Source organism: Rhinolophus sinicus, linkage group LG10, assembly GCF_036562045.2.
Source record: "Rhinolophus sinicus isolate RSC01 linkage group LG10, ASM3656204v1, whole genome shotgun sequence".
NCBI classification, from domain to species: domain Eukaryota; kingdom Metazoa; phylum Chordata; class Mammalia; order Chiroptera; family Rhinolophidae; genus Rhinolophus; species Rhinolophus sinicus.
The window spans coordinates 81,393,107-81,418,531 of NC_133759.1; the positions used below are offsets into that span (position 1 = coordinate 81,393,107).

The following is a 25,425-nucleotide window of genomic DNA, read 5'->3' on the forward strand; positions in this document are numbered from 1 at the left end:
AGCAGATGAACTTGTGTTCTGATGTTCTCGTCTCCTGTACAGGAAGGAGAGCACGGGGACATCAGTAGGCAGTCCTGTGCATTGTCCGTACCTGGATCTCTTTCAGCTTCCTCATAGAGATTCCAGAGGGTTCTGCAGGTGGAATACGGTGGGACAGCAGGGTGGCTCTGAGCCAGGGACCAAGATGGCTCTGACTGAAAGAGTCTTCAGGAAGATCCTGGGCTCTAACCCCCAGTTCCAAGCAGACACCACACCCTAGAAGCACGAACCCCAGTCCTTCCAAACACAAACCCTTCTGTGCTTTGCTATTAAATGTGAGGTTGGGCGTGATCTCAAATGTGGTTTCTTTGCAGTCTTTCTCTTACAGCTTGGGGTAGGAATCGCCATAAGCACAGTGAATCCACTCCTCTCCCAGGCCTCCCAGGGCTGGCCAGCTGTGCTAAGCAGACAGTACAACCTTGAAAAAGTCAAAGAGGCAACTTTCCCTGAGTAGTTAAACCTGTTGTCCTAGGGACCCTCCAGGCAGCTGGAGAGAGCTCACATTGTTTGGCTATCTCGTCATGCCCCCTGAGAGAGAACAGCCCAGCTTGACGCTAAGAGGACTGTGGTTCCTCGCTTGTCTGGGCCCCACTTATGATTGCTGTTGTAGTACGTGGGGCCCAGTGGTGCTAGGACACTTTCCCAAGGTCACACAGCACGTTAGGGGGCAGAAGGGAGACTTGAAACAGGCCTCCAGTCTCTTGGGGCTAAGCCATGGCTATTCCTGCCCATTGAGTCTCTGGGCAGGCCTGACTGGCTAGTCCTGAGGACGACGACTGTCTGGAGAAGTGAGCAAGGTTCCCAAAACCACTTAAGAGTTTTCTTCCACATCATTCCTTTGGGATCCAAGTAGTGGCTCTAGCAGCAGCTTCTGAGCATCCTGACTGTCCTCCCCCTTAGTTAAAGGCCACTATTGTTTAGGAGGACGAGTGGGGGCTGGCAGGACTGATGATGTCACTGAGTGCTTGGCCAATCACTAGGACGGCAGCCCCGCTTCCCTTTCACTGGAGATGGATTCTGAGGGGCCTGTGGCTATCTCTGCCCCAGCAAAAAATATAGTCTCCTACTTACAGTGTTCATGGCTGCCACGCAGCCAGGAGGAGTGGCACCACTGAGTTACAGACAGGTCTCATTGAGTAGACATTTCATATTGACTAGTAACCATGGCAACCTGATGTGGGACTCCCAAGGGCAGGATTAGCAGACAGTATGCAAAGTCCCCATCCTAGACCTGTCCTATGATACACAGCCACAGGTGCCTGGACAAACGAGGCCATGATGTGGGCTCTGGAGCATATGTGTTTGTGCAGGTGTGAGCACATGTGTGTGTGTGTTTACACATGTATGAATACATACTTGTGTTCATGTCTGAAGGTGTGTGCGCTCTTTTATATGGGGTGGGATGTATAGATGCACAAGCTTTGACTCTTGGGAAGTGGAAGGGCTGTCGGTGGAAGAAGGAAAAGCTTCAAAGTGATATTGTGGTCACAGGCTCTATGTTCCATGGCCTCTGCAAAAGGTAACCTGGTCTAGAGACTGTCTGGGCAGAGGGATAAGGTCAGATACTGTGCTCAGGATATGCTGGAAGTCAGCCTCCAGGGGGCTGATGCTGGCCCTCCTGCCTAAATTGGACTCAAACAGCCATGGCAGGCTCTCTGCTAAGCCCTTCATACACATCACTTTATTTCATCCTCGCAGCAACCTTACAGGCAGAAATGTTATTTCTCCATTTTACAGATGTGAAAACAAACTCAGAGAGATTAAGTGGGGCCCCAGAATTAGTAAACTCAGTAGCTGGCATTTTTATTCAGGTCTATCTGAATGCAAAGCCTGAACACTTAAGCTAGCATTTTCCACTACCTTTTCAATAATGATCTGCTTGAATAGGACATAAAGTGCTCTGGGCAAAGTGCTTGAAGAGCATCGATCTTTTACGCAAAAGTAACAGCACTGAACCTGATAATACTAGGCAGGAAGGCCTGGGGATGCATTTCTAGGCTCTTTTCTGGGCTTCCGGGGCCCTGTTGACCCTTCCAGCAGATCTAAGCTGAAAGCTGAAGCAGCCCAGCTGGCAGAGAAGCTTGGCCAGTGGCCGAGTTCCAGAGACTCTGCTGCTCTGATGCAGGATGAGCTGGGACTCCCTGCCCAGAACAGTCCCATAAGCCTAAGGGTGAAAAGGAATAGGCCCCCATTGCCTCTCTCCCCTTGTCCTCGGCCTCTGCCTGGCTGTTCTGCCCCATCCTGAGGCCCCTCCTGACCTATGATACTTCAGTGGGGGTGGATCTGACTCTGCAATTCTTCCTGGAGCCTGGGCTCTAGAGAATTCTGTTGGGCCACGTGCCCTGCCCATGGGCTCTGCTCTTATCCCCATGGCCTTCCTCTCTGGCCTCCAATTGGAGGGGCCTGGGGAGAATGCTGCCTCCCACACTCTATTAAGATAGTTCACCATCTGGGCTGACTGGCCCCTACCTCCCTGAGGCCTCTACTTTCCTCTCCAAGTCTTGGCTTCTAGGCTCCTAGAAGGGGAGGGAGGGAGCAGAAACTTCTAGGCTTTTGTGCTGTGGCCTGAGGAGGACTGGGAAAGCTCATTTATCCACCCTGAGACCCAAACCCCCAAACCCCTTTCTCCAAGGGCTATTTCAGTGGCCTCCTGGGTCCTGTCCTTGGCCTGTTTTGGAGCTCTACCGCTCCATGCCCAGGCCCCATCTGGTTCCGAACTCCTCATTGGACCCAGAGGTCCTCCCTAGAGGAAGTGGGGGCTAGGCCGAGCAGGGGCCTAGTGCCTCTGGGAGATGGGTGACAGGGTCCCGCCTTACAGGCCAACAGACCATTGCACTCCAAACAAGGAGTCCACGGCTGGCTGGGGCCTTTTGCTCTGCTCCACCTCCACCTGGTGGCACGTGAAGGAACTGCTCTCAGTCCCAAATAAAACAGTCCACAATTACAGCCTCATCTTCCAACCACAGGGCTCACATTTTTTTCAGCAAATTGTGCTCCAACCTCAGAAGTGGAAGAAAGGAAGGGAATGAACACCTGGGTTGGGACTCAGACCAGAGAGGGCCTGGAGAGAGTCACCAATCGTCGCTCAATTCCTCAGTCCTTCTACCTTTAGCATCCTTCCCCCTGCCCCCCACATCCTGTAGCCACCTAAATGTCTCCAGTCTCTGGCCAGCATGGAAACCATTGCCCTGGAGCCTGTTCTCCCTCAATCCCCTCCCCCATTCCCCCATCACCCCAAATCAAACCAAAACAAACTTTGTCCAGACCTGAAGACTAAGCTGTCCGAGAACTTGTTTCTCTCCCTCAAGCACACCAGCACACACATGCATACACTCACTGCCCGACCCCATTGGCAGCCTGACATCCTCAAGCAGGCCTTCAGAGGCAGGTAAGGGCTCTGTAAATGCTTCTTCCCATGCTGGCCAGGCTGCTCGACCCAGAAGCAGTGAGGAGGCCTGAGCGTGGCTCCAGCCGGCTGCAGGGAGAATTCAGCGTTACTGTACTCGGGCTGTACAGCGATGTGGGAGGTAGGGGTGACGGGTGTATCGGTTTCCTCTGCACAGGCTTCTGGTGAGCACTGAGGACTGAGAGGAGCCCAAGACACCCCCCACGGCCCCCTAGTCTCGCTAAACAAGGCCCCATCCCTCCCGCAGGGGGAGAATGTCAGTCACCAGGGAAGAAAAGAAATAGAAGAAAGAGACATACTGGAAAAGTTGACCATTGCGAACTGCTGACACCTGTCCCCGGTGTATCCCACAGGACACCTACCAAAAGAAAGAAAACCAGAAAGAGAGAACCAGGATAGCAAGACACAGGCACTGCAACACCCCGGCACGGGCTCCTGCCAATGCCAGCTGGGTTCCTTGCCACCGTTACCATTTGTACTGGCCTTGCCACTCTGCCCCTTACCTGTAGCCCTGAACTTTAAACCCAAGGATTAGGCCAAAAATGAAAAACAAAGCAAAACAAAACAAAACAAAAGAACTAACAAACCAAAATACAAAAAAGAAAAGAGAAACAAAACAAAACAGCCAAAGATCAAAACAACCAACACCCCTGGCCCTGCGCCCTATGTCGGGGGGGACTGCACCCGGAAGCTTTCTAGGGAGCAGGGACTCGTGTTTGTATCTTCAAACATACTTTGCTTAGGATCTGGCATGTACAATCGCAAAGGCAGTTTCTCCAAACATCTCTGTCCGAAGAATCCGTTTGGACATCTGGAGAAGGAAAAGGGGAAAAATCACAGAACAAACTGGCATCATCCGCGAGGCTCAGGTTAGAAATCAAAGTGCACAGTGATGAATGAGAAAACCAAGTCGGGCACTGGGGCACACTCTTCGCAGAAGGGGCTGGAGTCGGGGGACTGGGTGGAGGGCTCGGAAATCTCCTTCAAATTCTCTCTAATAGATGTGGCTCCGTGGGTGATGGGGAGGGGAGGGGGGCAGGGAGGAGGATGATATAGGGAAGCAGGGTGGGGAAATAGGGAACTTACTGCCTAATTGTCCTAATGGCTGTTGAGACTTCCCTTCTGACTTGCCTGGGGCCCCAGAACTGTTGCCCCTTTGGGCCAGGCAGTCAGCAGGCAGGGTGCTGGGGGCCTCTGGAATACCAAGTTCTGGGGAGCCACTCCTTCTAGGCCCTACCCCAGGGTCCTCTCCAGGGCTCTGGGCAGGTTTGCTCATCCATGAAACAGCCCCCAGAAAGCTCAAAGGAGACTCTGGAATGCTGTTCCCAGACTGTGTGCCCATGACAAAAGGGGCCTTGGAGATGTCTCATTTGTTCTTTTGAAGAAGGTTCTATGGCCAAATAAGTTCAGGAAATCCATTCCCAGGCATCCTTGTAGAGATGCAGTGCATGTTGGCATATGAAAAGCTACTAAAAGTTTTGTAGGAGGAAAGAGCTGAACTTTCCAGTATGCCCCAAATGTATTTGATCATGGAAGTTGTTATCTGATGAACCCTTGTGAACACGGTTTAGGGACAGCCGCCCTACAGCAATAGACCTGGAAAGCTTAGTGGGGAACAGGTGAGGCTGGACAGGAGCTGGAATTAACAGCATCCCAGAGCTGGCCTGTTAAGGACAGGGGCAGGGCATCTGGCCTCAGATGGCAAGAACCACAATGGGAGCTGAAGCAGGCTCCCTAGGGACCCTGAAACCTCTTCCACGTCAGGAGCCTCTTGGCTGCCTGGGACACCTGCCTGTTCCCCATGACCTGCTCCTTCATCCCTGCCTGGCCTGGGGGGGTGGGAGTGGGTGGGGGGGGCTCATTCTCCCATACTGCTTCCTCTATAGCTACAAAGCACCACCCACTCCCATCTCCCTGACCTTGTCCTTCCCCCCACATACACTTCCTTCTGCTCCTTGGCTGCACTCTCCCCTCGAGTGAGTCCCTGTCTTGCAGATGTCCGGGAGGCATGCCCAGCCCTATACTCTCTTCTGAACCCCAGCAAGGCCAGATATCTAGGGGATGCTTACAGATAGGGCCAAATTGACCCCCAATCCTCTACTCAGAGATGGGTCTATGCTGCCTCTGCCTCTTCTTCCTTAGGAAACTAGGTCAGCCCATCACCACTGTACCCTCAATAATAGGTCACTGTTTGACATTAGTCACTTTCTCAAGAGGTGAGTGTACTCTACCTCTTAGTATTCTAGTGTCTACCAACCATCAGTAATTCCTTGAGCTTGTAGGGGGTGGTGGCCATTGGCTCACAAAAACCCTGTGGCCTGGAGGATGGGAAGTGGTTGGTGAACAGATAGCAGGAGTTTCTCTGGGTCTTGATGGCATCTCCCTCAGGGGAGGCCAGAGGCTGGTCCCTGCAGTGGTGGCAGTGTGTGCAGGTATGCTTGGCCAATGGGAGGTGGTGGACGGCTGGGAAGTATGTGTGGAGAAAGTGGGGGGAGGCTAGAAGAGAAGCTGATGCACGCTCATCCTGTTGAATAGCCTGGCTTGGAGGGGCAGGCTACCACCTTGTCAATACATCCTTCTCTGATGCTCGGCCCTCGTCCCCAGTCATCCCAGCCCAGGAAAATGGAGGTCCTGGCTAAGGCTTCCCAACCAGCTCCAGTCAGGCTCAGCTCCTCTTCCTCAGCTCTCAGAAACTCATGTCCACTTGGGATGGGGACTAATGGAGGAGAAGTGGTTTTTCGAGCAGCAGCCCCTTTGGGGTGGAGAATAAAGACACAGGAAGTTGCCAAAATGACTCTCAGAATCCGCAAAGGAATGAGAAAAAGACAGGTTTGACTGTGTCCAATGTCTGAGATTAGCCTGGCTCTTGGAGACAGGGAAAACCTGCGTGTGTGTGTGTGTGTGTGTGAGTGTGTGAGTGTGTGAGTGTGTGTGTGAGTGAGCGTGTGCGTGAGTGAGTGTGAGTATGTGTGAGTGTGTGAGTGTAAGTGAGTGTGTGAGTGTGTAAGTGAGTGTGTGCGAGTATGTGTGTGGTGTTAGAGAGAAAATGGGGGCGTGCAGGGGCAGGAGGAGACAAAGGGGACATTTATTGCCAATGCTGACAGTCAGGGATGCTGTCGCATTGGCTCTTGGAGACCAATGATATCTAAGCACATCCCTGTGTCCCTGACCCCACACCCAGCCTGGACTAACCTGAATGTCTCCTCATACCTTTCATGGCCACTGAGAAAGTGTGTTGCCCCCTGGCTGCACAACAGAAAAGGCAGTGGGGGATGGGTACAGTGTGGGGGTGGGGAGGACTGACACCCTGCACTGTTCTTTGGGTACTGGCTCCTTCCAGGGGGCTCCTGGACATTCCTAAGGAGAGATTCTTAGCCTTGCTTGTTGAGGATGAACCACATGCAGGAGGCTGGGGCTTCCCTAGAGTAGGTTCTGGGGCTGGACCTATGGCCTCTCTACCTCGCACCCAGGACCACGTAACAGGGTACAGACTACTTTAGCTTATCACCCAGGTGGGGAGTCTGAACTCAGTAGGGGTGGCTGGCTGGTAGTGGGTGAGTTCCCACTCAAACAGGGATTCACCTGGCACAGGAGCTCAGAGGACAGATCAGAAGGAGCGGCAGTAATAGCCTTCCCAGCCCTTCCCCCCAAGTCATGAGCTATGACTATGGGAAGGTCTGTGCCCAGGGCTGGAGAAGAGCAGGGGTGAGAGAGGGGCAGAGAGGAGAGCCCACGGGCTGCATCTGGGGTGACAGAGAAATTGGGACTCTGCCTCCCCGTTTTCCCACCCCATCTCCCGGGCCTCAGTTTCTCCTTTTGGTAGCCTGGGGATAATGCCATGTGTGCTGCCCTCACCCAGGGGAGGGGGAGGATGAAGGATGAGGGTGTGCCCCGGGCACTGGAGGGAGGGAAGGGTCTCTGGCCTCATGAGGGGTGGGGTGGCGATGTGGAGAGGATGAGCAGGCATGGGTATGGGATGGGAGAATCACCTGAAAATGGGGTGGAGGGAACAGAAGGAATGGGGATGAGCTGATGGGAAAGGGAGGCATGCCGCTGGTATGTGCACAGGGCTGGAAAGAGAGTCTTGTTCTGTCATCATCCCCTGAACCAGTCCCCAAGAGTCACGCACCAACCGTGCTCTACAAAAACACGGAGAGAAGAGGAGAAAGCAGCAAGAGGAAGTGCAGAGGCCGCTGTCTGGCCCAGACAGGAGACAGTCCCTTTGATTTGGACCCCCATTTTCAAATCCCCCTAAGTTTTCTTTTTTAAAACAAAATTCAGTCTCAGTGACACTGTTTCTTTTGGCTCTGAATTCCAGAAAAACAGGAGGGACGGAGTGTGCCTGCTTTCCAACACCCCCGGCAGGGCTCTGAACCAATACACAACAACAAGTGTCAGAAAACCAGGAAGGAAAACTGATTTTTATAGAAACTGGAATGAAACTGACCAGTCTAGTTTCATTATCCAAGCTAAGCGGAAATGCAAAAAAATTAAAATAAAAAGTAAACAAACAGCACAAATGGTAAGACGTGAGTCCCGTTTCCTGAGTTCTCTCCTTTATATTCCATTCAGGTGTCAACAGGAACCCCAAGAGGCCTGCCCCCCTTCCTCCCATCTCACCCACCCGCAGAATGGCCTCTGGGCTCTGCCCGGCCCCCTCCCTCCTGTCCTTCTCCAGCACAGCTCTGAGGACCTGCCCTCCTGGCCTCAATCCCCACCAGGGATGCCCCTCTCCCCTGAGGGCTCAGGGAGTCAGGGAAGTGGGTTCCAGGGTGGGTTGAGATGGGGAGGTGGTGGTTCTGGGTAACAAGTTCTGGTGCTAAGCAGTGACCCCCAGTTGCCCTGGTGGGGAGGGGAAACAGGACACCATCTTCACAATGGCTCAGCCTCCTGCCCCCTAGTCTTCTCACATGTAGCTAGAGGGTCCTTCCCAGAGGGTCCTGTGGGTACACCCTTGATGGCAGGGCCCTCTGGGAACCCATTAGCTCATCACTCTCTTTTCCACACTAACCCTACTTCACTGGAGTCCTGGGCCCCCATGACGTTCCTCAGCCTTGTCCTGGGTGGTTGAAATCTTCCCTGCCTGGAGCCAGGGCTGATTTCAGTGGCACTGCTAGATCCCTTCAAGGTTCCAGGGTGCAAGGGGCTGGGGAACAGGAGAAGCCTGGTGTGTGTGTGTATGTGTGTGTGTGTGTATTGGGAGGGATGAGAAGGGGGTGCAAGGCTAGACCAACTCTGTGAGGTATTCCAGAACTCTTATGAGTTTCTATGGGTCTATTCCAAAGAGCTCAGAGCATTATCAAGGCTAGAATGTTCCCCAGGGTCTGTAGCACTCATGTAGCAGCCTCCTAGAGGCAGAAGGAGGGAAAGGATGAGGGGCTGAGTCTGGGCTGAGAACTTCCCTGGGGGACCTACTGTTGTTGCTGGGACATATAGGATGGGGGAGGCTGGGAAAGGGATGGCAGCAGGTAAAGGGTGGGACTGGGGAAGAAGGCAGCAAAGGAGGCCAGCTGGGGCAAGAGGCACAGATCTGCCTGGCAGTCCAGGCCCAGTTAGCCTAGCACTGAGGGGAGAGTGTGAAGGAGGCAGAGCCCCTCATTATCACTTTCTGTGGGGTGGTCTTTAACAGTCCTGGCTAAGGCTGTAGTCAGAAGGGAGAGCAGGAGAGCCGAGGAGTGCTGAATCTGACCTTGTCTGTGGGGAGGGCAAACGCCTCTCTCTGGATCTCTGTCAATACTCTGGTGGCCTTTGCCCAGATGCCATGGGAATGGGGCAACATTGGCACCTTGCTAGGCCCTAGGCTTGGACTGCTTTGAAAACCCAAAGTTGTTAGCTTAGCCTCCCTCCACTCCTCCTCAGGATCCAGCCAGAACCTGTGCTGCCTTCAGCAAGTGCCCCCTTACCCACCCGAGAATCTGTCAAGGGGGCATTGTGGGCCTAGCTGCCTAGGAGATCTGGCTGGGTCTGACGAAGCCCTCCTTGATGACCAGGCTCCCACCTGTCCTGTTTGCTAAGTGGAGCAGGTGGTTCTAAGCTCTTGGGAGGTTCTGCTGGGGCAGGCCTGCCTGGCTGGAGAGTAGGCTCTGGCCCTTGGGGAGGCAAAGAAGCCCCAGCTTAAGCTTTTCCTCAACCCTTACCTTCCCCATTGGGCCACACCCAGAGTGATGTCCTGCTGGGGTCCTTTCACCCCACAGAGAGGGGCTAGGAACTGAAGTAGCACAGGCAGCACCCAGAGCAGGACACTGGGGTCCTGCTGGTCCTGAGGTGAGCACTGGGGGCAGAGCCCTCTTCTCCCCACAAAGCTCCAAGAGCAGACCCTCAGCTACAAAGGGCTCTGGGACTTGAGCTTTGCCTGACCCTACCAGGCTCCTCATTTCTGGGGAAGACACACCCTGGAAAATGTCCATCCCCAAAGTTTGGGGAGTTGCTGTGAAGTTGAGGTGTGTGTGTGTGTGTGTGTGTGTGTGTGTGTGTGTGTGTGTGGGAGAGAGAGAGAGAAAGAGAGAGAGAGAAAGAACAAACCCAATGCCCAGGTCAGAGACTGGCATCCCCATCTCCCTAAAAGGTGCTGGAGAAAGGGTGGACATCAGGAGATGGGGTGGGTAGGGGCCTGTAAAATGGACTACAGAAGCCCTGAGCCCTTTACAGCTTACATCTCCCTACATTCCAGGAAGTGGGGTGAACCTCCGTGTCTACACCCCTTGTCAGTGGCTTGAAGCCTACTTTTCCTAGGGCCCTACTCCTACACCCAGGCCCACCCCCACCGGCCACTTACTTGCAGGAGAGCTGGTTGATGCCCTCGATGTAGTAGCAGACGCCTCCGTTGACACAATAGGACTTGGCAGTCTCGTTGCACTTCCGGGCATGTCCCGACCAGGATGACAGAGTGGTGCTCACTGGAGGTATGAGAGACACGGGCCAGTAACCCACTGAGAACACCTCTGGGCCCCAGGAAGCACCTCCTTCATAGCCCTTCAGGGCCCATCTCAAAGGTGGAAGATCAGAGACTGCAGGGATGGCTGGGGAGGGACCGTCTGGTGGTCCCTCCCCGTCACCAACAAGGCAAAGAGGAAGCCACCATGAGCTCTGCCCATTTGCCCAGTACCACCTGCACCCTCACTTGGGACAAATTCCAAAGGCCAGGAAGACTTTGTTTGGAGGGGGTGAGAGGCTAGCACAAACTGCTCCCTCTACTGGAATAGGGCCCACCTCTCCTCTTCCCTGCCTGCCTTCCTGGGGGCTCCACTGCAGGTGGATGAGATGCCATGTCTTACTTGGGGAAAAAAGTCACAGGGGTACAGGGAGGGGACATCCACATCCATCCACACTGTTTGGGCTCCCACAACGGAGCTGGGCTTTGAGGGGAATGGCATCTTTTGGACACTGTCATTTTCTAAGATCTAAGGAAATGTGGGGAGAACCCTAGCTTCCATCTCTTCCCCCTTTGTGTGTGTGTGTGTGTGTGTGTGTGTGTCTCAGGTGAGTCAAGCCTCCCAGGAATGCTACAAAGGCCACTAAGCCCATCTCCATAAGCATCCAGGGTCTTCTTCATGTCTGCCCTCCCCTGGCCAGCAGCCCCTCCTTCTCCACCTAGTCAGCTGTTGCCTCTGTCGGGAGCCTCCAGGCCTTGGACAGACCAGGTTATAATCCCTGGGCTTCAGGTTGCTGGAGAGGGGACGGGCTGGGGGACAGCTGGGATGTGAAAACTAGGTGACAGAAAGATTGGGCTTTAAGGCTGCTAACCCGGTCTGCACCTCTGATCAATCAGCTTCATTTGATAAGTGAAAATAACTAAAGCTCTGCTTCCCCCCTGGGTTAGCATCCAGAAAAGCTGGCTTCAAGGGAAAATTCTTGCTTTACATGTCAGTTTTATCTGTAAGCTAACCGTCTAGGCTGTGTATCCAGATTGGGCAGCCAGAAAGGGGTTCCTGCTCCCCCCTCAGCCTCTGGGGCTCTGAGGGCCTCACTCCCACCTACGCAGCAGTGGCCTCCTGACTGAGATGATACATCCTACCTGGGCTGGTCCTGTCTCCTCAGGGGTATTGAGCCTCTACCACCCGCTGCAGTGATGGGGGGTGAGAGGAGGAGGAGGGCAAGCACTCGGCGCCCTCAGTGTTTAGACATGTGGGGAGACAGATGGAGCGTGGGGACTGGGAGTGTATACACAGCTCTGCCTCTGTATATGTCTGAGGAGCACGCTGATAAAACTCAGCGGGCACGGCCAGCTCCCACCTTCCCCTTCACGTCATGCCTGCTGCTGACCTGGCATCCTTGACCCCCATCCCTGCTGAGGTCTCCTGCCTACACGCACCCCCACACCCAGCTGGGACCCACATGCTGGCTGGGAGAGGAGGCCTCCTAATGGTCTCTGTCCCTCTTCTGGGTCAGTGAGACCCAGGCAACTAAGAAAGGGACAGAGAAGAAACCGCGGAGGTGACCACGCCTGTGAGTTATAAAACCCCATTGCTGGAAGGACCCTAGAGGTTGTCCTGCTCTTTGGTTACATTGCCAAGGGCGAGTGAGGAAAGAGAGCTGGGAGTGCCTGTCCAGAGTCACAATGTGTGTTGTGATGAGGCCTCAGAACTCCTGATGCCTGGATGAGCTCTCTTGCCAGCTACCCAGTCCCTTGTGGAAGAACACGTCAACACCAAGGCTTGACATAAGCAGATGAATGCAAACCTGATGTGGAGCCTTGGCTAAGCCAGGGAAATCTTGGCCTGGACCTGCCAGGCCCAGCTTGGCTTCCACTGCAGTCATGGGTGGCAGAGCCTTTCCACTGTGGTGTTAAGTGAGCACCAGACAGCAGCCAGGGTGGTGGCAGGGAGCACAGCTGCAAACTCGGGCCTGTACACACGCATATCTGTGCTCATTGAGGCCCTGGGAGGCAGAAGACAAACCCTAGAGGAACACAGGGCCCCAGCTGGGATGCCCTGGCTTGGGCTGCCAGGACTGAGTTGTCATGGGGACTAGGGCCCCCAGGAAAGGCAAAAAGGGAAGCCAGTGTGGGGGGGGCAGTCACAGAGGGTGTGGAAGGAAATGGCCACAGGCCTTTCCACCTCAGAAAGAAGTACCTTAGGCCATCCCTGTGAGGGCAGGGCCTTCCCAAGTCGCTACAACCTAACTGCTGGTGGTGAAGGCTCATGTCAGGGAGATTTCCACACAGAAAACAGTGCATTCACACTGTTCTAGCACAAGTGGGCCCCCAAGGCAACATTTCTACACCACCTCATCAGCATACCCGTGTTTCTTCACTATGTTCTCCCGGGTTTGGGGAAGTGAAAATGACATTTGGAGTCCAAGCTGGAGAGTCTGGCTGCTCCCTTGATACCTCCACTGGGATGGCTCCTAGCCACCCCAAACTCAGCTGCCAATCACCGGCCCAGCCACGTGTGCCTCTAGTCCTGGTCACCAGTGACTGCATGGCACAACCCTAAGACCTAGAGGGTATCTTTAAGTCCTGTCCTCCTTTGTTCCCCCAGCCATCTGTCATTGAGGACTGCCTTTCTATATCCTTACCAGGCTCTGTTTGTGTCTCACTTTCTCCTCCCCAGCCCAGGCCTCCATGGTCTGTTTCGTGAATGACCTCAATAGCCTCCTCACTGCTTTTTCTGCCCTCACTCTTTCCTTTATCTCTAACCTTTTTGCTTTGCAGCTGCCAAAGTGGCCTTTACAAATATATGAATTGATCAATCACTTCTATTATCAAAACCTGCCAATGGCGTCCCTTTGTACTCAGAATAGAGTCCCCTAACTCCTCCCAGGTCTAATCTGGGCCTCCCCACCTCTCCCGCTTCACGTTCTGTCCTGCTCTTGCAGTAAATTCAGACTACACTGGCTTAGTCTAGCTCGTCTAATAAGCCAGGTACCTTCCTGTCCAGGACTTTCAAAATATCAGTGTGTCAGAGAGGCTGTTCAGGTTCTTCCTTACTCCTCTTAGCTTCATATACGTGTACTTGTAGTGCTTATTCTAACATAATCAAATGACTACTTGTGTAATTACTAGCCGTTTAAAGCTCCTCTAGAATGTAAGCCCCATTTGGGCAGGGGCCACACCTGTTTTGTTTACCACTGAACCTTGGCCGATGATGATATCTTTTCTGTATATTAAAGCATTATCTCCCATTAAATGCAGATATTCCTGGGAGGTCATTAGGAAAATGAAAATTAAAACCACAGTGAAATATCACTTCACACCCACTCAGATGGCTATAATAAAAAAGATGGATAATAAAAAAAAAAGTGGTGGTGAACAGGGAGGAGAAATTGGAACCATCATCCATTGCTGGTGGGAATGTAAAATGGCACAGCCACTTTGAAACAGAATCTGGAGGTCCCTCAAAAAATTAAACATAGAGTGACCATGTGGCCCAGCAATTCCACTCCTAGATATAGACCCAAAAGAACTGACAATAACTTCTCACAAAAACTTGGACATGAATGATATAGCAGCATTATTTACAATGCCCAAATGTGGAAAAAACTCAGATGACCCAACAACCCAAAATGATGAATGGATAAACAAAATGTGATATATCCATAGCATGGAATATTATTCAGCCATAAAAAGGAATGAATTACTGATACATGCTACAGCACGGATGAATCTTGAAAACATTATATTATGTGGAAGAAACTAGTCACAAAAGACCCCATATTGTAGGAGTCTATTTATATAAAATATCAAGAATAGGTAAATCCATAGAGGCAGAAACTAGATTAGTGGTTGCCAAGGGCTAGAGGGAGGAAGAAACGGGGAGTGACTGCTAATGACTATGGGGTTTCTTTTCGAGGTGATGAAAATGCTTCAGAATTATTGGTGAAGGTTATCCAACTTTGTGAATATACTAAAACCTACTGAATTGTATACTTTTAAAAGGGTGCATTTTATGGTATGTAAATTAGACCTCAAAAAAATTGATTTAAAAAAAGCCTGGGCAGGGTAAACCCAGGAAGCCTCCATCAGCCATTATTGTCCTGGTATGAGTGAGTTTATCAGGGCCCTGAAGAGAGAATGGGCCAGGAGAGGGGCTGAGACGCTCTCCCTGCTGCCAGCTGCTGCAACTGCTTTTCTCCCTTGCTCATGGAGAAATCTCTGCTTATTTTTCAAGGCCCAGATCAAGTGTCTCTTCATCCATCAAGTCTCCCCTCCTGCCTGCCCGAATGCCCCCTTTCCCATGGGTAACGTTGCCTATCCTTCCTCTTTAATGTGTTAGAACAGGCAGATGCTTTGAGTTCAGGTTTTAGCTTCTGGAAGCCTGGACAGTGACTCCCCAGAGCTCAGAACAAGGTCTTGCTGAGTACAGCCTTGCTGCATACATGACTGAGAATGCATGCGTGTGTGTCCATGCATATGTGTGTGCGTGTTTGTGTGTGTGTGTGCATGTGTGTGTGATTAAACAGCTAGCCTTTTTAAGGTAAGGGACAGGCCCAGAAGCCTCTCCAGGGCTTCCATGGTCCAGTAACACCCCAGATCAAACCTGCCTGCCCTCTGGGTGAGCAGGCATCCGATGTCCTGGGACTGGTACAGCGACCCTGGACATTTCTAAGTTTTCTTCCACCTGGGATGAGGCAACTAGTTTCTCTAACTCAGAAGTGGGTTGGACCAAGTGGATTGTTTTGTTAAAAGCACCACAAACTTCTTGCCGACTCATCCCCATCCCAGCCAACTCAGGAATGCAGCCTCTTGTGAGCTGGCAGAGCTGTGACTGCAAGAAGGGTGTGCTGTGATTTGGGGAAGGAGAATTGAGCTTCACAGGAACAGAGCTACAGCAGGCAGCCAAGAGCCACCTCGATGTCCCTTGAGTGGCTACTGTGTGGCCTCCCCACACCAGTAGCTCTGGCTTCCCTGGGGCCCAGATGGGCCAAGCCAACCCACCTTGGGATGAATCAGAGGTGGGTACGCACAGCTGCCCAATACTGGCCCTCCATCTCCCTCCCTGGGGTGTGGATACTGTAGGTCTTCTGGGTTCCCCGGGGGAACAGGGAGCCTGGGCATCTACCTCTGCCTGGGAAAACTCCCCTGCAGTGTCCCTGTTTACCTCCCCACATCAACGGTAGGCTCTGGCCTGCCATGGACTAAACAGGGCAATAGAAGAGGTGTGGTATGGTGTGGTGCGGTGGTGCTGGTGGTGGTGGCGTGTGTGGTGGTAGCGGCTAGGTTCATAGGATGTCAGCCTCAACATCAAACTCAGAATTTCAGAGGTTTCTCCATGAGCAAAGTAGAAGGGGCTTAGTGACCATCTAACTTCAGAAGGGAAAACCTCAGGCTAAGGAGGTGGAGTAACTCTCCCAGGATTGTACCACAGAGATGGGACACGAGCTCTGGACTCTTTCCACCACTCTCCTGACATTCTTTTGCCAGGCTGGAGAGACAAGAGGCAGGGAGCCCTGTGGGAAGCCCTCAGGACCAGCCCAAAACTCCACTGTCTGGTTCCCTAACTGATCAGAACGTGGGTTGCTGAGGGCTGACAGGAGCCTGCGTGTGGGCTGGGTTGCAGCTTCTCTGAGGAGTCTCACAAAAGTTAGGGCCTTAGGGCCCAAGCCCTGTAAAGGGGAGAGGGCTCTAATGTGGTTTTCTACATGGCAGCCCTTCCCTCCTCCTCTGCAAACAGCATGCCTCTGGGGAAGTGCCCCTATCCCATAGTCCTGGCAGGGCCACTCTCACAGTACTCTGCTTCTCAACACCCGCTCTGCACACTCACAGGCCTGGCAAGGATGGCACCCCATCCCCCTGAGCACAGTAGCTAGGCCGAGCACAGCACATCACCCAAGCAGGGGGAATCCATCCTTTTGATTATATGAATGGACACAGAGACAAAGCTATCTCTTTGGGTGGTGAGCTGGGGTCATATAAACCTGGACCTGTCTGAGGCCATGGCCGCCTCTTCCCAATCCATTCCCCAAACACGGGAGAAGCCCGTTTTCCAGTAGGAGAGAACGAGGCCAACACACAGTAGGAGAGCGCACTTGGAGCCCTGCTCTGAATTCTTGGACTGTGTCATGTCTAGGGCCAGTTCTACCTCTGGATGTCTCAGTTTCCAATAAGCACATCCCTTCAGGTAGTTTTAAGTTGTGTTCTTGTCAGTTCCAGTCAAGAAAATCTTGAATAATAAAACAGGAGACCAAAGTACACCTGAGAATGTCTGCCTACTCTGGCTGAGGTAGCAGGTGCTAGACTCCTGGCAGGCCCATTTCCCCAGGCTTGGGACAGGTTGGGAGGAGCAGGGGGCCCAGGTACCCCCACAGCAACCATGCCCAGCCTGGGGCATGTGGGAGTCAGTCAAAGGCCTTGGAGCAGGTTCTAAGTCCTATTAGATAATATTTCCCAGGTGGCTGCTATAAGCCAGGCAGTATGCTAGGCCCTGAGGCCAGAGTGGTAAACAGGCCTCATATAGCACATGGTCTCAGTGTTTGCCAAGTACTTTTACATTGTACAGCTCAATCATTAACAAGCTGACTTTGGGCAGAATGTTTAACCTCTATGAGCTTCAGTCTCATAATTTTTAAAATACATCATGGCCTTGAGTAAGGGTTCAAGAGATAATGGGGAGCCTGGTGTAGAGCACACTCTTAGTAATAGTAGCTACTATTATAACTCCTGGGGAGAGGGCACTGTCCCACTCTCCCCACTCCTGGGCTCACAATTCCACCGGGGAGGTATGAGAGTTGAAGAATCATCGAAGGCTAGAATTCAAGAGATATACAAGACGGTGGTTGGCCAAGAAGTGGCCCAGGGATGGGGCCTGAGCTGGGGGTGGCATCGCAGTAAGTTGGAGTGATCAGCGACGAAGGCTGCCCAGGCAAGATGGCATGGAAGGAAGAATAAGGATGGAATATAAGGGACTGGCTGCAGTCATTTGGACCTTTCCTTGAGAGCTGGGCTGTGGGGCACAGTCTTTGTTCTGTGGCTCCATGAAGTGGGCGCATGACAGGATGAAAGTGTCTTAAGAGGCCTTTGCTCTGGTTCAGGTTAGTAGGGATGAAACCAGGCACCAAGGCTGCTCCTGAGGTGGGGTTAGAATAGGAGGAATGGGTGTGAGAAAGATCCAGAAAGAAGCCTGACCAGGACCATTAGATACAGTGGTAGGGGAGACGGAGGAACCTGAGAGGCTGGGAGAGTAGGGGATCCCTCACAATACAGGACAAACAGGGTCTGAGCTGGGTTTTCTTCTGAGGGCGGGGCCCAGGACAGTGGCTATTCCACCTTCTCTTTACACAATGCTGGGTTTAGAGAGTTCTAGAAGGCTATATGGTGGAAATACAGGTGGGCGAGAACAAATACAGGATAAGACTGTGATGGGGCAGGACTTGGAAGTGAACCCAAATAACCAGGGAGCCAAATGGTATGCTCAGTCTGTGAGTGTCAGGAGGAGGGAAGAGATCTGTGGGGTTTGCTAGATAGAGGGGTACGGCCTAAGAACAGGCAGTTCTGGTGGCTCCCCAGTCAAGAGAAACAACCAGGGCCAGAGAGGACAGCCCAGCAGGAGGCAGCCTCCAGGCTCAAGCTGGAGCCGCCCCTGTGGAAAAGGAACGCTAAGGGTGCCTGGAGTCGTGACTGCACAACTTTTCAAGGGAAAGGACAACAACGTGTGGGGAGAAGAGGCCTGTCATCCCTGATAGGCTGTCCCCAGGGTCAAAGGCACCCAACCCCACCCCCACCCCCCTGCCACGTCCCTGTGGAGACAGCTGCTTGCACTGGAGTACCCAGCAGAGCAACAGGCAAGAGGCAGTCAGCTTGCACACACATCCTGGGCCCGTCTCTCCCTGGCGCCCAGCTCCTGGCAGCGCAGCCTCCCATAATTGCCTTCTAAAAATATCCTTCCCCCACCCCACCTCTTGATTTCAAAATATTTAGTTTTTAGGGTATTTAAAATGAGAGCTGGCGGCTCTTCCAGGCCCAGATAACAAAGCTAAACATTTATGCTTCGACTGCATTTCTCTGAATCGGCCCAGATCTCGGGGCTTGATATGGCAGCAGCAGGAGGGAGGAGAGTCAAGTGCAAGATGGATCATGTGCTGGCCTCCCAAGGGCTGGGGGGCAACTGGCCTGCTCCACTGAACCCCCATAGGAGCCCTCGTTTTGTTGGGGGACCACCTACCACTGTTGACGTTGAGCCGGCCTCGGACTGTGTCCTTCCCCAGTATGTTCTCAGCCTCGCAGACATACTCCCCAGCGTCCTCCATCTTCACCTTGTTGAACTGTAGTCGTGAGTTCTTTCTGGTTAGGGAGGGAATAAAAGAGGGAGAAACGTGAGCCCGGGCTCAGGCCAGCTGTGGTTCCCAGCCGTCACCCAGCGGTCACCTCTCCCTGCAGAGCCACAGTGGCTGTTCAGGGGGGATAGGAAGTCAAGTCTGGGGTCCAGGTGGAACACTGAGTCCCTGGGGCTGGAGGGAGACCTGGGCACTAAGGAGAACAAAGGGCGGGGCTGGTGGCTACACACATGTTCTAAATCTAGGAATCCAGACATCTACTTTTCCAGGGCGGGGCCTTATTTGTAGCTATTTCTCTGGGGGAGGAAAGCAGAGTCCCTTAGAAAGTCACATGGCCACCTCCCACCACTTCTTTCAGTGTCCCCTCACCCAGTCCCAGTGTCCTTCCCCATACCCACAACAGGGCAGCCTCTGGCTCACCAGCTACCTCAGCCTTCCCTTAGAAGTTTATTTGGAAGATTTCTGGAGAAACATCTCACTAACACAGATTTAAGAATGTGAAGATTTTAAAATTATTTTCAATGGTGTGTGTGTTATATGTGGGGAAGAGCCATGGTAACAGTAATTAGTCTGGACTCTTCAATTTGATATTCAGGTTAAAGTCTTAAACAGAGATTTGATGCATTAATTATTTTAAATTAAGATGTATATGAAAATCATTTTATGTTACATATTTCATGCTTTTTATAAGCTATTAGCTTTGCTTTTGCTAAGGTGCATACTATTATTCAGGTTGATGACATTTTATATCCCACCTTCCTCTGTTGTGACGACACAATAAAACTCTTCTCTTTGCAGGGAAACACTTTCATAGCCAATGTGTAAGACTACATAAAAGACCGCACATTTCTTAAAAAAAAAAAAAAAAAAAAAAAGTGGTAGCCTGTCTAGATAGGCAAGGTGTATCCTCAGGTACCTGGGAGAGCCTATTCTAATAGGTTCCCATGGCAACTGTGCCCAACCTCCCAGTCCCAATCTATGGCTCTCCCCTGACTTCACATTAGCCCTCTGTAGCCTCTCCAAGGTGCTTTCACTTCATTCATTCATGCATTCATTCATTCATTCAATCAATAAATGTTTACTGGGTGCCTTCTGAGTGCTTAGAACTTGGATACCTCAGGGAACAAAAAGATCCTATTCTTGTGACCTGACTTGACCTTCACAGCTAATCTGGAGATGGACAGAACAGTACAGATGGGAAAATTGAGTCCTAGAGGGGCTTTAGAACTTGTCCAAAGGTTACTAAAAAGGCAAAGGCAGAGGTGAACAAGGAACTAAAGTTGGTGAGATCGTGGGCCCCTCAGCAGCTCGGGGACTGTCTCCTAGAGCTTGACGCTGGGGCTACCCCCTCTGTGGAGGGCTCTGCACCCAGTGCCTGCATGCTAAGAGCTGTGGGGCCAGGCCTGGGCAGGGACTCCAGTGCTGTGTGTGACTCTAGGTCACCTGGCCCTGGTTCTCCTCTTTTCTGAAGACCCTGCCAGACGTCTCTTTCCTTTCCAGACTCTCCCTGCACCTGGCGCAGTGTGCCTGGCTCTATAGCGTCTAGTCACACATTCTACTGCTCACCCTACCTCAGTGTTCTCCAGGGGCCAGTCAGAGCTCTGGATAAAGCCAGGGGATCTGAGGCTGGCCCCCAGGGAGAAACAAGAAGTTGCATGAAAATTTCTTTCCATGATGTAGTCTCCTCCTCTTTTTAGTACTGAATTAAAACACCAGATTCCCAGAATATGTGCAGTGGGTTGGAGGGGAGGTGGAACAGGAGGTAGGGTACCACAGCTCCCACTGCTCTGAGCCCAGGGATGCAGAAGGGAGCCAGGAAGCCGATGGGGGAAGGAGGACAGGGGAGGTGAGCAGACATGCTGGGCGCGGGGCGGAGGAGATGGCAAGCTGAGCCACATCTCTACCGGGGCTGTGCTTTGGGCACCTGTCTCCTGGGCTCCATCTCTATCTCTAGGAGTGGACCTCTTCCCAGACCTCCTCATGCCAAGATCGCCTGAACAAGGGTCAGTGAGGCTGTCTTGTCCGTAGGCCCTGTTGCTGTGGCGATGCCTTTACTGATGCTATGGTAACAGCTGCCTGACTCCCCCCACCCGCCATCCTTCCCGGCTCAAGCTGGTCTGTGTCTTGTTGGCTTGGTGTCTGCCTACAACCCTCTTCTGTCAGTTCAAGTTTGTTCCCTTCATTAAACAGAACCTTGGAGGCCCCTCTGGCTAAGACAGCATCTCCTTCCTGGCTCCAGCCTAATTAGATGCCACAAAACCCAGCTGCCCCAGAATGAGGCTTCTCTTGCTTCCTGGCCACCAGCTCTTCCCTGACACTAGACAAGCAGAATGGGGGATTACCTGAGGGTCACAGGATCAAGGTAGAGGGGACACAGAGCAAGAACCTCCTGTCACCCACAGCTGAATTCAAAGGATCTTCCCTTACATGACATCATACGAGTATGTAGCAGGACAAGGCAGAGTTAATATGTTCACAGATATCTAGAGGGATAAAAGCTAGAACTGGAAGAAAGGCTTCCTGCATGAAAATGTGTCAGACCTGGGGAAAGGAGGCACAGAGCTCAGGGAGAGCCCCTCCTCTTTGAGGAACCAGAAGAGGCAAGGGGACAGAAACAATGACCCCTACATGTACCAGCTGTGTAATGATCCCGTCAGTTCCACGGAGGTGGGCCCCAGACTTGCATAAGAGGCCCTGGGGTCAGAGCTGAAGGGTGGGGCTCTATGGGTTTCTCTGGCCTGAAGGAGCGGAGGGGGATTGGGACAACACACACACACTATACCCTTTTCTCCTCATTCCTAGCCCCAAGGACTCAGGACTTTTTCCTACCTCCTAGCAGGCCTAGAGACCCCTTGCCATGCTGACCCAGGCCTGCCCCTGCAATGGATGCCCCTCCCCTCCTTCCTTAGCCAGTTTTCTGCTGGCAGGGATGGGATCTGGGCGTCCACATCCTCTACCTGTCCTCACATTTTCCTCAGTGCCTACCTCCCTCTGCCTGTCTGAGGGACCTGTTCCAGCCTGCCCCTCATAAATAAGGAAACACGCGGTTCTGCAGGGGAGGGCCCTGTGCCCAGGGCTTGGGGGGCCAGTTTTCTCCTGGCACTGGTAGGCTTGGGTGAGACACCTTGGGCAGCGGCCCCTGAGACAGACAGCACCTGCTGGGAGGGGGTCTCTGCAGACCAAGAACAATGTCAGGACAGAGAGTGGTCCGAGCAGAAGAAGTGCTAAGAGGGCCAGAGAGCAAGCTGCAGTGCGGGCAGAAGGAAGGAGGGTGCTGCCAGAAAGGAGACCCCTGCCCCGCCCTGGGCCCCATGCCAGGTGAAGTGTGTGTGGAGGTGGCAGCTCTCTCTGAGTCACAACAGGGGAATCAGCAGTTCTTTAGCACGGCCCCCCTTCACCTCATCCACTCACTGCTGGGAGCCTAGGGGCAGGATGGGTGGAGCAAGGAAGTTTCAGAGAGGCAGCAGATAAGACAGGGCCCTGACAGGAAGGGGACAGGGGCACATTTCAGGCTTTTAGGGGTGCCTGATATTCAGGAGGAGAAGACCTGACCAGGCCCCGTTTCTGAACTGGGTGGCCCATTTGTCAGATGAAACTGACACTTGACCAGGACACTAAATTGCTCAAAAGCTAGGTCAACCTGAAGCGTGACCTGCCCAGCCCTAGTGTCACCCTGTAACCAAGAAAGGAATCCTGCAAGATTCTCACTAGTTCAACACCGAATGTGGATCTCCTCTGCCGGGACATACAGCGGAGAGGGTGTGTGTGTGAGGGACAGACTTTGAGGTTCTCTCATGCTAGAAAGAGAGATAGCCCCTGCAACAACGTGATGGAACCGCGTCTAAGGTACCACGACAGGAGATGAGGGGAGCTCAGGAAGGTGTCCTGGAGGATATACTGCCTAAGCTGGGCCTTGGAGAACTTTTTCGGGACTGTGAGTGTGTGTGTGTGTGTGTGTGTGTGTGTGTGTGTGTGTGTGTGTGTGTGTGATAGCTGCCAGCACAGGGAACAGCCTGGGCCCAAGTCCAGGGTCATTAAGGAAAGAGCAGGGTTCAGGAGCACCGAGGTGTTTGGGAACAGCAGGGCCGTGACTCGGAGGCCAGGAAGACGAGAGTCAGAAGAGCCCCAAGGCCTGGTCTGTGTGTACCTGGCACTCAGCAGGCTCTCAAGATCCGTCAAGTAAATGAACTTCTACTCGTGTATGTGACCATGTTAGAAAGAGCATCACCCGCTGTGAGCGTCACAGGCGTCAGTGACTACAGACCTGTAGAACTGCAAGCAAAACTCGGTGGATGAGACACGCGTTTTTCCTGAAGAAAGGGTCAAGGCCTTTACCAGATTCTACACTAGAAGAAGCTAGTCTACTAGAAAGGCTGTGAAGGTCGGGACCATATGAGTTCCATTCCCTAGTGTATTTCCAGCCTCTTGCAGAGTGCCCAGCACAGAGTTGATGCTATGCTAGATACAGAAAAGAATTCACAAAGGGTCCTGTGGTCCAGAAAAGGTGGGGACGACCAAGAGTGGGACAGTGGAGGATAAGAAGCTAAGAGGCCGGGAGACCAGATAAGAAAGCTGTGGGGCAGGGAGAAGGGTGCCTCCTTCTGGAGATGGAGTATCCAACTGGAGGGGATTGCACGGGGAAGGTGCTGAGCAGCAGGCAGTCTGGTTCTGCCACAGCTGACAGGGCAGCATGGAGGGTGAGGCAGGGCAAGGAGGAGAGGCTAACTGGGGCATTCTGGATTAGCGATATTGTGGGGTATCTCAGGGTGGTATTTAGCGCTTAGCTGGCAGCATGAGTTTGGAACTCAGGGTAAAAAAAATAAAGCCACCAAACTAGAGGTGGAGGCTTGGGGTCATCAGATATGAGAGGGTGAAATCTCCCACAGGAGGAGAGGCACGGAGGAGAGGAGGGAAGCCCAAAAGACAGACAAGAAAGTTCCAGCATTGATGGCAACCAAGAGAGGGTGATTATAGGCACAGGAGGACGAGGAGGAGGGTCACAGGGGCAAAGGAGCAAGTGGCACCCACGTCAACAGCTGCTGAGAGGCCTGGAGGTGCAGGGCCAGGAAGCTCCAAGGTTGCTGGTCGCTCAAGAGCCACAGCCACAGAGAGTGTTGGGGTGGGGGGTGTTGGGGTGAGTGTTGGGGTGGGAGGGGTGTATTACAGGGCAGATTCCAGCGGAGCAAAAAGGAGTGAAAGACGAGAGAACGTAGTCAGTGGGCATGAAACTGACTCCATGTTGGTGGAGGGAAAAAGCAAGATGGGGCAGCAGCTGGAGGAGGAGGAAGAGGCACCGCAACGTGGAGGGGAACTTTTAGAAGAGGAGTGACGTGAGAGGGTTTGAGAGTAGAAAGAGAAAGGCTGAGGTCAGCAGAGCACAGGGATTCTGAGGGTGTCTGCTCGTGTGTGCAGGAGTGCGTGGGTGAGTGTGACATGGGGATCAAGAATGGGGGGATGAAGACGGCCAAGTTGTGGATGTGTTTGAGAGTAATGAGGAGATAAGGGAAAACACTTTCTCCTGACTTCTGTTGTCTCAGTGAAGTAGGGGAGAGGCCCTCTTCCAGAAAAAGAGGACAGGAGAGAGAGGCAGGGGCCCCAATATCTCCAGAAGCCTGTGCATTCTTCTCTCCAGTTTGGAGCCAGTCTTGTCAGGAGAGTGGGAAGGGATGGTGGCCTCAGAAGGTGGGCTTGGAGGAAAACCTGAATTTGCTGCTAAATCTGTAGATTGGGGACACACACGACCACTTCCTCCCAATTTCCTTAGGAAGAAGCAGTATTCGTTCAGTCACAAACCTTTGATCTAAACCAAACCCTTCTTAAATGACTGTTTTTCGCCTGGACCACTTTCCAGATGACCAGTTCTACCTTTGCTCCCCGCTCTTGGAAGGAGGGGCAGAAAACTGGAAGTACCTCCCAGACCCCTTGCCTCCACACCCTCTGTCACAGGGGTGGAGACTAGGCCTAGGGGCAGAATATGTACGTCTCGGACCCCACAGCCAACCAGGAGCTGACTGAGCCCAGGCTTCTTTCCATCACTTTCTGTTGTAGGGCAGGCTGCGTGTCCTCTAAACCACCCTCGTTTGCATTTGGGGGGGATGAGGAGGGAAATGATAGCCATGAAGAGGGTGGGTGTAAGCTACTCTGGAGGGGCAGGAAAGACTGGGGTGCTCCTCAGCCAGAGAGGGAAGTCCACCTGGCCCTGAGGGCCGACAGAACAGAGGTCAGGCAGAACTCCTGCTTAGCCAGTGACAGGGGCCTTCCCTCTTGCTTGTTCTGCCTTCTGATGGTCCCTCAGGGGCTGTGAGAGGCAGGACAGAGGTGAGAGGTTGCCCTTGGACTCCTGCTTCTCTGATGCATGAAGTCCCTGCTGGACCAACCCAAGATGGAAGACAGGCCATCCGTCTTCCACAGCTGGAGGCTCCAGAGCTTGTGATTCACTTCCCTCGAGCATGGACTCCAAGATTAAAGACAATGTCCACACCACAGGGACAAGTGCCTAAGACACAGACTCCCCGACACTAGTCAAGGCCATGTGCCCTTGCCCCTTACCTAGCTCTCTGCCCACTACAGCTTGCTGAGCTGAGAAACCAGCCCATCCTCACCTCCCACCATTCTGCAATCAGAGTTTTTCATCCAAGATTGCCAAATGGTGGGCTTTCAGACACGGTGGCAGGACATTGGAGAACTTTTAGGGACTGGTAAAGCTGACTTTGACAATGAAATTATCTTCAACCATTCAGAGACATTAATTAAGCATCTACAGTATGAAG

The 25,425-nt window shown here is 52.8% G+C and overlaps 1 protein-coding gene across 7 annotated transcripts in view; it reads right to left on the bottom strand.

The window, feature by feature from the left end:
- Positions 1-25,425, bottom strand: part of NRG2 (neuregulin 2) — a 176,127-nt gene that overhangs the window by 12,683 nt on the left and 138,019 nt on the right. For 4 of the 7 annotated variants that reach the window (XM_074313627.1, XM_074313626.1, XM_074313623.1 and 1 more), the window contains exons 3-5: positions 18,544-18,662; positions 10,221-10,341; positions 4,180-4,256 (exon numbers count right to left, since the gene is read on the bottom strand). In XM_074313627.1, the coding sequence (XP_074169728.1) occupies positions 4,180-4,256; positions 10,221-10,341; positions 18,544-18,662 (317 nt within the window). Of the gene's footprint in view, positions 1-3,744; positions 3,804-4,179; positions 4,257-10,220; positions 10,342-18,543; positions 18,663-25,425 lie in introns of all 7 variants that reach the window. The other 3 variants (XM_074313629.1, XM_074313624.1, XM_019740335.2) reach the window with 1 other exon arrangement.